Source organism: Rhamphochromis longiceps, linkage group LG11 (assembly GCF_057381845.1).
Source record: "Rhamphochromis longiceps isolate RC_006_pf linkage group LG11, R_longiceps_female_GT1.1, whole genome shotgun sequence".
Lineage (NCBI taxonomy): Eukaryota > Metazoa > Chordata > Actinopteri > Cichliformes > Cichlidae > Rhamphochromis > Rhamphochromis longiceps.
Window position 1 is genome coordinate 38861358 of NC_140567.1, and position 12533 is coordinate 38873890.

General features: G+C 40.8%; 1 protein-coding gene across 2 annotated transcripts; it reads right to left on the minus strand.

Annotated features, from left to right (window-relative positions):
- Positions 1 to 65: 65 nt before the first annotated feature.
- On the minus strand, positions 66 to 2021 carry rpp25l (ribonuclease P/MRP 25 subunit-like). Of its 2 annotated transcripts, none has more exons than XM_085424027.1 (2): positions 1879 to 2021; positions 66 to 799 (listed from the first exon to the last, which is right to left on the minus strand). In XM_085424027.1, exon 2 carries the CDS (start codon positions 797 to 799, stop codon positions 140 to 142), a length of 660 nt encoding a protein of 219 aa, XP_085280153.1. In that variant the 5' UTR covers positions 1879 to 2021; the 3' UTR covers positions 66 to 139. The 2 variants fall into 2 exon arrangements, with proteins under 2 accessions (XP_085280153.1, XP_085280154.1); XM_085424028.1 differs by lacking the exon at positions 1879 to 2021 and adding an exon at positions 1425 to 1871.
- Positions 2022 to 12533: the final 10512 nt, after the last annotated feature.

Genomic DNA, 12533 nt, shown 5'->3' on the forward strand with positions numbered 1-12533 from the left:
GTTTCCGGCTCTTCTTAGATTCAAACGGACACAAACTCCCCGTTCGTGGTCGCAGCCGTGATGAGAGCTGCGTCTCCAGCTACGACTTTTCAGGAGGACAAAGTTTCCGAGCTCCAAGCAGCTGCTTCAGAAATCTGAATCAACTCTGTCCTTTGGCCGCCTCTCTCGACCGACCGCTCTGACGGCCGGATCCTTTCCCTCTGCCGCCACCGCCCCCTCCTCGCTTTCTCCTGTGTCCAGGTCTCTGCCCGCTGAACCCTCCGCCCTCCTCCCTGTTGGCCGCCTGCGTCCACAGGGCGTCGTAGCGGCCCGGCGCCTGGTACCCCGGCTGGTTGGAGTCCAGCGGCTCTCTGGAGAGGAGGATCCAGATGACAGGCAGGTTCCTGCTGACCGTGAGGCTGTCGAGGCCAGCGGCGGGCTCCAGCGGCTCCCACACCTCCTCCACAGTGCCGTACAGGAGCTTGGTGAGCTGGTGCAGCCCTTTCACACGCCGCTTCACGATCTCCGCGCACGTGATGGCTTTGGAGACGCCCTTCCCGCTCGCGGTGAAGACAACATGTCTGCAGAGCGGCCGGCCCGGGGCCTCCTGCAGTGCTTCTACGCCGCCTTCCTCGGGTTGAGGTCGTACTTCCTCGTCAGCCGCTCGGGTTTTGGCCTCCATGCGGCTCAGAGCGTAGCGCAGCAGGTTGCGGATCTTGCTGCCATCTTTGACGTGGATCTCCGGCGTGTCGGCGGCGAGGCCGGGGAACGGACAGACGCACGGCTGCTCCACGGTGCGAGCTTTGCTGTAATTCTCCATCTGCAGAAACACAGACGACAGACAGGCGTTACACCGACCGCAGTGCTGCAGTCACTGTGATGGAGGCCGGCCCCGAAGCCAAGCGTGGGCCCGAGTGCAGAGCGATCTCTGTGCTCGCCGTCTAAACTTAAAGCACTTTAGCTGAGGATGGTTTGTGTCACACATCCAAACCTTTATTTTAGGAGCGATTGCAGTCCAGCACATCCTCCCAGAGAAGTCACATTACCCTCCTTCCTGCTTCAAATCAACTGTGTTTATACAGCAACCATTAAAGAAATAACTGCCCTCTGTAAGTGACAGCTCTGAACAGTGACAAAGGTCTGACAGAGCTGCTGCTGCTGTGAGCCGAGCAGACACTTTCTACCTTCCTGTCCGTGTTTCAGAACCTACTCAACACCAAGCAGCTGCTCCACCCAAGTGTCCTGCTCCTGCATCATGAGGTGGAGGCTTCCTCAGCTGCAGGGTCACTGCTGCTCAGACTGAATCATAGAGCTGGTGCTAAGTGAGGACGCGTGGCAAACATTAACTTGGTGAATGGTTTCACTGGTAGGTTAGTCGGCAGATTAGTACTTTTAAAGCGCAAAATAGAAAAATATAACAACGATGTGACATCATTAGAAACAACCTGAGAAAGAGCTGCAGGGGTGAGAAACACGCCTGTGGGGTCTGCACGGAGCTCAGTCGGGGGACAGCACGGACGCGGACTCAGTGCAGCCACATTTTCACCCGGTCCAGTAAAACCAGCAGGGCTCCAGTGTAGATAAGGGAGAGTTTATTGAGCAAACGACAGGAGAAGTTCAGCCATGAACCAGTTTGTTTCTGTGAGAGCGAAGCTTCAAACCTGTCAGAGGTTTTAACGGAGACTGGCGCGATAACTTCAAGCTGCTTTTGCGCCCTGAGGCTGGAGCCGAGGACACTAAACTTCCCTCGGTGTGGCCGCTCAGCTTTCCCGACACGCACCGCGGCTGCTCCGCTAGCTTAGCACTGCGGCGCTAGCTACAATGCTCCGAGCTAACCGGGGAAGCTAACGGAGACAAACCGCCTACATTCACAGTCAACGTTACACGCTTATAGCTTACCGTAGTCTTCTCTCACACTACCGCATGTTTACTTCAGCTGCACCGCTTAACTCTACCGTAACACGATACGAACTGTCGTAAACTGCTGTGACGCCCTGTAGTTCAACTGTTCACCTGGACGTTTTCAGTGGGACAAACGTCATCACCAGGTGACTTGTTCAGTCTCAGCTGACTGCAGGTTTCCAACCTCATAAACAGGACATCTGCATAATGACTGTGAGCTCAGTTCCTTGATCAATAATATGCAAATTATTATGACAATTGATCATCAACCACTGATCAAAGACCATTTTGCAAATATCCTGTTAAAAAACGCAACAAATTAAAAAACCGCAACAATATGATATGTTTAATATGCTGCTGAGAATATAGCCCAGAAGAAGCGTATAGTATAGCTTTTATTTTGAAAAGAGCCATTTCTCTGTAATAAACTCTCTTTTCCAAAGATGAGGGATTCCTCCATCAGATAGATTTATTATTTTTTAAATTAGTTTGTTGTTTCAGCAACATTACATATAAAAACTGTACTTTTGAGTTAAAATATATATTTATAATTTTAATCAATGACAAATTAAAAAGGCATGAACATTTTTTGTATCGAAAAAATATCGAACCGTGAATTTTGTGTATCGTTGCACCCCTAGTAATTATATCTATAATTATAAATGTGCTATACACGAGAGCCCTGCGACACCCATATGGAAAAGATATACATAAATCTTATAAAGTTTGTATCTGTCTTGTGTGAAACTTGTATGAAAAGCATATAAGTGTGAAAACAGATATGATCCCTTGAAAAATTATATAATGAAACTTGTATGTTTCTGATACTTACTAAAACAATGTATGAAAGTAATGCGAAAGTGGCCACTTTCATGAGTAAATCATATACGTTTTTACTGTTTCTTTTCCGTATGGGCAGGCTGCCGCCTCTCACCCTGTTCACACAGAATTTCTGCAGAATTTCCTCAGAAAACAAATGTTCTGCTCCCAACATGAATTCTTCCCATCCAGCTCTCTCTGTGTCACACACACACACACACACACACACACACACACACACACACACACACACACACACACACACACACCTTTTATTGTAAGAAGTGATTCATGTTTAACTCTACAGTTTCCTTTTGCTCATTAAATCTCTGTTAGTTGCTTTGGAGCTAACGTCCAGAGCAACTAAGCTTCAACTGCTTTTTACACAATTCGTTTCTAGACTGTTTGTTTGCTCTGCAGTGTTACACATTAACATAGACGAGGGTTCGGGAACATTACAGTTAGCAGCCCTTCCTCCATGAGCTCCATCAGAACCATGAGGGAAAATATGACTGAGTGGGACTGCAGAAGCTTTGTGAAGCCTTGGAGCAGCTTTTGTTTTGGACAGCAGCCTCGCTGTGATGGTCCCAGTGTGGAATTCATCTGGATTCATTCTGCTTGTGTTCAGGCAGAATTTCTGCAGAATTTCCTCTGAAAACAAATATTCTCCTTCCAACATGAACACTTGCCATCCAGCCCTCTTTCTCTCACACACAGTGTTTTCCAGTGTGAGCAGGATCAGAGCAGACATGTGTCTTTAGTCTTCAGCATTCAGCCAAATAGCTGGTTAGAGTGCAAAGTTTGGGTGCAGGATTTTCAGGACTGCCTTAACCTGCAGTCTGTCTAATGGCCAGCAGGTGAAGACAGGTGATGTTAGGGCTGTTCGATATAACCATATATATCAGATGACGATATAAAAACGTTCTTTCATTTTACACTATCGTTTGTTTTGTGGTGTCGCAAAATAAACTGTTTACAGCAATATTTTTTCATGTTTTGATGGTCACTGTAGTGGCTATATTCATTTCTTAAAGTTCTCTCTTTCTCTTATATTTAATACAACCACACTACGGACGGACAAGCGCCTGTTTTAATGCGTTGTCGTTAGCAACAACGACGGTAACACCATCGCGTGTCCGCTTGTTTATGTTCCACATAAACCTTTCACAATAAAGCTCAAGATCCTGTGGAAACCTTTCAAAATAAACTGAATCACGTGAAAGAGCAGAGACGGATGAGAAGCAAAAAAGAGCCGCCAGGTGCCAACAAATAGACCTTAGACTCAAACATTAGAACAGGCTTTTCCCCGCAGCACGCCGTGTACAAACCGGATTCCAAAAAAGCTGGGACACTAATCAAATTGTGAATAAAAACTGAATGCAATGATGTGGAGATGGCAAATGTCAATATTTTATTCAGAATAGAACGTAGATGACAGATCAAAAGTTCAATCCGAGAAACATTTGAAAGGAAAAATATGTTGATTCAAAATTTCACAGTGTCAACAAATCCCAAAAAAGTATTATAGATTTTTTGATAAATAACAACTTGACAGATATTTGGAGAGTAAGAAATCCAGGAATTAAGAGCTTTTCCTGGTTTAAACCAAATGGAGCTTGTAAGTCTAGAATAGACTATTGGCTAGGAAGTGACATCATTCTTAGCCACACTGTAAAAGTTGTGATGTCAAATGCACCTCTATCTGATCATTGCTTTATTGAACTGTGCTTAGAATCGGAAATTAGACAATCAAATAAAAGAACTTATTGGAAGTTCAATGCCAAACTTTTACAAAATGAAGACTACTGCAACATAGTCAAAAAAAATTATAAAAGATATTATGGCTGATCATCTAATTGTAGGATATATCAGTAAATGGGAATTCATTAAATTCAAAATTAGAGAATTTAGTATTCAATTCAGTAAAACCATAAGTCAAAAGCAAAGAGAATATGAATGTAAATTATTCCAAGAAATTACTTATTGCTGTAGTAAAGATGATCTAAATATCCAAGAAAGGAGTAAACTTATGGAGTTGCAAACTAAATTAGATCAGCTCTACCTAAATAAAGCAGAAGGAGCTTTTGTGCGTTCATGGGCCAAGTGGATTGAGGAGGGGGAAAGAAATTCTTCATATTTTTTTAATTTAGAAAAGAGCAGACAGAAAAGAAATTTTATATCTTCTCTGTTAATTGATGGCATTGAATGTGACGACCCTAAAATTTTGGAGAATGAAACTTATACATTCTATTCCAATTTATACTCCTCACAGTTCTCTCAAGCAGATTGTGATGTCTTTTTTGATCAAATAGATAATCTGATCCCTAAAATTGATGAATCGTTTAAGGGATTATGTGAATCTGACTTCAGAATTGAAGAGTTAGATGCATCTGTTAAGAAAATGGCACTTAATAAATCCCCTGGTCCAGATGGGCTTACAGTTAATTTCTTCCAGTTTTTTTGGGAAGACTTACGGGAAATTTTATTCAAAGCTATACTGGCCAGTATTGAAAAGGGAGAATTGATGTCTAGCATGAAACAAGGATTAATTACATTAATTCCTAAACCAAACAAAGATAAACGACAATTGGATAACTTAAGGCCCATAACTTTATTAAATACAGATTATAAAATTTTCTCTAGCTCAGTTGCAACAAGGCTCAAACAAGGGGTTTCAAGTATAATTAGTGAGACACAATCAGGGTTTTTGAAAGACAGGAACATTCATAATAATATCAGATTGGTTTTAGACTTACTGGACTACAATGATCTGATTAGTGATGACAGTTTTATTCTTTTCTTGGACTTTTATAAAGCTTTCGATTCAGTAGAACATCCTTTTATTTTAGAAACACTAACTCTAATCTAACACTAATTATTAACCAAAATGGATAGTTTATCTAGATTTATATATCCAGCTTACTCTTTATCAATATCGAATAAAGTTATTAAAACAATTAATAGCTTGAATTTTAATTTTATTTGGAGGAATAAGTGCCATTATATATCTAAAGATGATTTGGTTAAACCATACATTGAAGGCGGTGGAGACGCAATTGATTTTGATATAATGAATGGTGTTTTGAAACTTAAATGGTTAAAATCCTTCCTAAATAATCCACACTCCATTTGGTTTTTTATACCAAGTAAGGTCTTTAACACACTGGGGGGTATCGACTTTCTCCTAAAGTGTGACTTTGAAATTACTAAGCTACCTTCTAAACTCTCTGAATTCCATAAACAGGTCCTTCTTTATTGGAAAATGTTATTTAAACATAATTTCACTCCACATAATAGCCCAATTTGGAACAATAGATATATGCTGATGAACAGAAAATCTATTTTTATTCAAGATTGGTTATCAAAAGGTGTTTGGGCAATTGCCCATTTTGTAGATGAGGAAGGACATGTTGACATCAAGATTTTTGCCAGAAATTTAATATCCAATGTTCTAAAAGTAAATTTAATCGGGTTATAAAATCCATTCCATTGTCACTTAAAAACATAGTTGTAAATGATATAATATATTCTGACATCTCCCCCAAGTTAAGGCAATTATATATAGATGGTATTCGATTTTGTGATGTTAAATGCAACAATAAGTTTCTTAGATCTTCATTAAGGAGTCTTTATTCTCCAAATTTACTTAGACGTAATTACATATTAAAAGATTTCCAAAGGAAAGAAATTGAAAAAATAAGAACTGACACCTTCCCTATCCCTCCTAAAGGAAAGAAGTCCAATTTAAAATCTTGAATAAAATTTACCCGACAAATAGACTCCTTGGTGATAGATTCAAATTAGAAACGGGTAATTGTGTATTTTGTGAAACAGAAGAGGAGGATTTGGACCATCTATTCTTTTTGTGCAATTTTATACAAATATTTTGGTTGGATTTTCATACCTGGCTTTATTCCAGTGGGATTCAAATTACCCCATTTACCTTAAATATGATAATGTTTGGAGTGTTTTTGAAAGAAAAGAAAGCTAATTATGGTGTTAATGTGTTATTAATCTTGTGCAAGCATTTTATACATAAATGTCGCTTTTTTAAGACTAAACCAACACTAGCTTAAACGACTTAAACCTGTTGGTTAAATCTTTGACTTTAGTTAAAAAGAAAAAGGCTGCTTTTTTTATTTCCTTTATGGAAGACTTTGATTTAGTGAGTTAATAATTTGTTGAATTATGTGACCCCATCTTTATATTTTATTTTCACTATGTATGAAAGTTGCTAATATGTAAGAAAGGTCTATTCTCTGAATCTGTAATATATGGTGCATTTTGTTTGTATGTTTATATTACTAATAAAAAAATAAATTAAAAAAAAATCCCAAAAAAGTTGGGACAAGTAGCAATAAGAGGCTGGAAAAAATAAATTTGAGCATAACGAAGAGCTGGAAGACCAATTAACACTAATTAGTAGGGATGGGTATTGTTTAGGTTTTATCCGATACCGGTGCCAAACCGGTACTTTTGAAACGGTGCCGGTGCTTAAACGGTGCTCAAACCGTGTCGCTAGCGGCCACATAGCACATCATTATATACCAGCTAGCCCAACTTCAGTAACCCTACAAACGTCACTGCTGTTTAGCTTTCTGTCTTCATTTATGTTTGAAGTGATAGCAGAGCTGTACGTTTGAATTTTTCATAAATCTCTCAGTCAGAGCATGCTATATCATGCTTAGGTGGAAGCTAGCGAGCTAACTTCCTGCTAACTGTGTTAAACTTCGTAAATCCTGTTTTCATGGATGCTTGGATGTTAAACTTAATTGTTACACCTGGTAAAGCAGCAACGCTGATCATTTTATTGAAGATGAAAGAATTTAGACAGTTTTTAACTCTCAGTGATGCTGCAGTGTTCGTTTGACTTTGAGACCTGCAGCAGAGTTTGGGCCCAGGCACAGCTAATGATGTCAGACTTAAAGACTGGATAGGGCAGAGTAAGAAGCTCAGAGAAGCCAGCAGTTAGAAACTCTTCGGCACGACTCTGAGATTTTAAGCTAAAGGTTTTAAGCTAAAAGCGCACAGATGCTTCAGTGTGACCAGAAAATCCTTTTGATTCACAAGTCAAACATGTAAATCCACCTCTAATGAGGAAGATGACGGGAGGGGGGGCGGAGGAGGTGCCACCTTTCCTCCTCCACCCCCCCGCCATCGCCCCTCTCCTCCTCTAAAAGCAGCCCTGAGCTGCAGCTCTGGATCAGCTGTGTTTGGTTGCAGAGGTGCTGATGCTGCTGCAGCAGAGCTGTAAGTGGGTTCACGTCTTTTTCTCTTTGATCTTGCAGTCAAAGAAAATATGCAGATTTTTCTGAGTCAATTTGGGAAGTTTGGAATTTCCTGTTGTGTCAGAGAGGAAATGATTGCATGCAGTTTACCGTCTGTCTCCTCCTGAAATATCACCTGATGATGTCTGATCACAGGTCAGTTTTGTGTGATTCCAGCTGTGATGTTGTGAAAGCAGCTGCTTGTCTGCTGAGACTTTTAGTGGAGCTCAACCTACAGACTGAGCTGCAGCAGCTCACGGTGTGTCAGAGCAGACGGGATTCATTGAGAATGTGCTGCCTGATGAATGTTGCTTGGATGGACTGACACTGCTGACTCAGATCACTGGAGCAGCAGCTATTTATAGTTTGTAGATTCAGATGACTATTGAGCATGTTTTCAGATCTGCCCACTTCAGTGTAGAGCAGGGGTGTCAAAGTCCAGTCCTCGAGGGCCGCTGTCCTGCAACTTTTCCATGTGTCGCTGCTGCAACACGCCTGAATACAATCAGTAGATCATCAGCAAGACTCTTTAGAACGTGACTGCATGCTGAGTAGGGCTGGGTATCGTCACTGATTTCTAGAATCGATTCGATTCCGATTCACAAGGTCATATAATTCAGATCAGTACATTTACATATTTTTGTATCTATAAAAAGGAAGCTGACACTTTCGAGACTTTATCAAAGGTGTGAGCATCACAGCAGAGGCCTTTGTGTCAAAGTAGCTGAAGATAAAACAGAAAAACATGAAGGAGGTTTTCCTGTTCTGGGATTTTATAAAAATATTCTGCAGTAGATCAAAAACAAATGAAAATCATTAACCAGCATATGAACATCACCTCTGATGTTACAGCGGTTTTATTAGAGACACGGCGTTTTGCATTTTGCATAATTTAAAAAAGTTTACATTTGTTCAGAACTGAACCGCAGAAATTAGGTTTTCTTTTTGGAAGTAAGTAAAAGGAAAAAACAGCGGCCGACAGCCTGTAAACAACGGTAGACTTGTGCGTAACAAGCAAGCGAATAATGCAGAAAACAGGTTTTTAGACGGGAAACTGTTGTTGAAGTACAGAGAGAGGGAGAGAGAGAGCTGTGCATGAAGTGTGATTTTATCCTGGTGGAAGCAAAACAGTAAAAGAGTGAATCATGACGATGTTCATGTGAAGCGTAGTTTGGATCTTCTTTTGCTGCTGGTTCGGTCAATATTGTTTGGAGAGACATCAAACTAACAGCTTTAGAATCGGCTCATAAAGGACGTGAACACAAAGCGCCGACAGATCAGAGTCAGCGAGCTGTCGGCTTCCAGCCCCGACCGTGAGAAAGTCACATCTCACTGATTCTGATCCGCGGGTCGCGCTGTGTGTTTACGTCTTTGTGTTCCTGCTCTCATTTACTGTTTTAGCTGTTTGGTGGTTCTTGAAATTTTGTGAGGTTCAACCTGAGATTCTGGCGTTTTGGGCAAAATAAATTTATATTAAAAAAATCGATTCAGAATTTTAATGAATCGATTTTACGTTGTCCAAGCCAGAATCGATTTTTAATCAATAAATCGATTATCAAAACCCAGCCCTAATGCTGAGGTGCAATTCAGCCATTTGATTCATGTTACAGCAGCTCATGAGTGAATGAACACAGTGCAGTAAAAGTACATTTTTCCAAACATTTAATCAAATTAACCTGAGTAGGGTTGCAACGTCAGCATGCAGTCAGGTTCTACAGAGTCTTGCTACTGATTTTATTCAGGCGCGTCGCAGCAAGCACATGTGGCCCTGAGGACTGAACTTTGACCCCTGGCGTAGAGAATTAAGACATGCTGTTTTACCTCAGCGGGCTTTTGTGGTGACTGCGTGTGATGGTGTTTGTTGATGAGCTACAGAGATGCAGCCTGTGTGTTCTTATGTTCATCAGCTCATGTGTAAAAACTCATTCTGCCTACGAAGGAGTACCAGGGCCATATTTAAAAAAGAATATTTAAATAATCTCCAAAGGCTGATTCTGTTCATCTGGACGCAGCGTTTTGTGGGAGAAACGTTTCGTCATCATCCAGGTGACGTCTTCAGTCTCAGCTGACTGCAGGTCTCAATCTTATAAACATACATTTGCATAATGACTGAAACAGCCCACTGAGGAACAATGGGCTGGGAGGCAGTTCCTTCATCGTGATTATGTAAATGTGCATAATTTCCACTGAAAATGCTCCGTCCAGATGAACAGAATCAACTTTTGGAGAGTTACTTACCTGGATGACTAAGCATGCATCGAGAAATGTTTAAATAATGTTATTACTTTCTTATACTTTTGCTTTTTATTTGCTTTAGCATTTAATCAAAGTTTATATTTCATGAAAAAGGTTGAAACTGGATTTTAGATCTCTAATCTCACTCCTTTTCTCCAGAATCTGTTGTTAATAGTAATTTTAAGAATAAAGTCAAAATATTATATTTACTTTTCTTTCTCGACATTTTGTCACAGTACGTTTGCGCGAGCTTGCATTTGCAGAATGAATGAGGTTTGACTTCTCGTCTTTTTATTTATTATTTATTTTTGAAATTCTTCAGTATTTCATAGAATTGATTAACGATTCTGATTTGAGTGTATTAAAATGATTAAAAATCAAAGAAATATTTCTAACTGGCAGAATATAAAAATGTTGGTTCTTGTGTTGTCTGTGTTATAACTAACTCATCTTTGCATTTCAGATTATTCTCTGACTCGAGCGAACCTTTTTTATTTGCCCTAAACACCAAAAAAAACTTTAACCAGTGCTCGGTAACGCCTGACATAGGAGGTCAGGTGGACAGGCCTCAGTGTGGTAAAGGTTAAAGTTCATAACAGTAGAATTAGAAAACTAGAGAAGATTTCTCAGGGTTCCATGGAAACCAAAGCCATTTCTTTTACACCTACTGTTACGTCCTGTAATGTGCATTGTACATATATGGTTACAATACATCAAAGCAGTAAGTATAGGGCTTTGGAACTGACGTATCGGCACAATGTATTGTGGGAGCGTGGCACCATATTTCTGGCGTGAGCTGGAAGGAAGGTTGTTAGAAACATGCTTAAAAGCAGCTCAAAAGAAAAAGGACGGTACAGGGACAGCTTGTGTCCAGATGCAAAGAGACGGTATTTGCCAAAAATATCGAGCACTGGAAATGTGGACCCGTATGAAGTACAGCCGTGGAGTAGAAACCCTGAAGACCAACCGCTAGTCACTCAGCCTGATATATTTTCTTATCTTGTCTGTGGAGTCAGCGCGTACAAGGTGAACCAGTTTCACAATTATAAACCTCTGGAGGGACACATCCACGTTTGTTGAATAAAGAAACACATTTTTCAAATTACATAATATCACCCACCACTAACACTACTCGGTTTAATGTATCTTTTGAAAAATTGCCAGTATTTACAGCACAAGACTTTTAAGAGTATTTAACAAGAGCAAGTTTCATTTGTGCCTGGTTTTACTACCAGACTGTTCAGCAGACACAGCAAACCTTCACCATCTTACCCAGGAGGGTCCCCTCTTCACCCTCACATGGAAGAAGTAATCTGATTGGCATGGTGGTACGTTTGAAGCAGGGATTTCAGAGTGCCCGTGTGTAGCGCTGGAAACCAGTCACGATGTGTTTCATCCATTTCATTGGCAAGTTTTTCTGCAATAATGCCAAATAGCAACTCTATAAATAGAACATAGTTCTGCAAAATCACTCATTAGGATGTTTGTTCTAATTTGTTATGACCCCAGATCACATCGCAAATAAAACTACCCTCATGATGCTTCCAGGTGGGGAAACAATGAAAAGATAAACTATTTTCAAGCTTATTCTCCTGCCGGTTGTGCGTCTGACGTTACGACCACACAGCAAGTATGTGTTAACCGTGTGCTTTCTCTCCTCTTTAGCTAGCGCTTTGTTTGGCCCAGAAATATGGCGCCTCAACCAAAAATCCTGGTCACACCCCCTCCCGTGACATCACGCTCCAAAGCCTATACATCGGTCATGTGATTTGGAGGCGCCGGCATTAACAGCAATAACCTTCATTCCATTTCCAGACTGGAACAATAAACCTCGTGTGTGAAATCTGGAAATGCCCACGGTGTTGATTCAAATGCGCTCTGGGACAACCACAAGCATCGGCTGTTACTCACATAAAGATGTAAAGTTGGTCCCGAGCTACAGGAGGAACCATTTCATTGGTGGAGGGGTGGGGGGGAGGGGCTCACTATGTTATATGTTCTGTTTTAGAGTTCACATTAACTGTTAATTGTAGCTAGGCTCAAAGTGTTAATGCTAGCTTATTATTATTTTAGGGAGGCAGATGCTAGCCCATGCTAGCCCTGTAGATCCGCCCGTGGGCAGAGTCACAGGAGAACGTTCGCTCCAAAAACGTGCACGGCAGCACGGCTTAGGTTTGCAAAGCTTCATCTGGACAAACGACTAGACTTCGTGAAATGAACTGATTAAAAAATAAAGTCACGTCATTATGCGTGAAAGCAAGTTCACGTAATTTATAATGTCTACAATGTTGTTGGCACTCTTTCCGTCTTGTTGCTGGTGTAGGAGGAGAG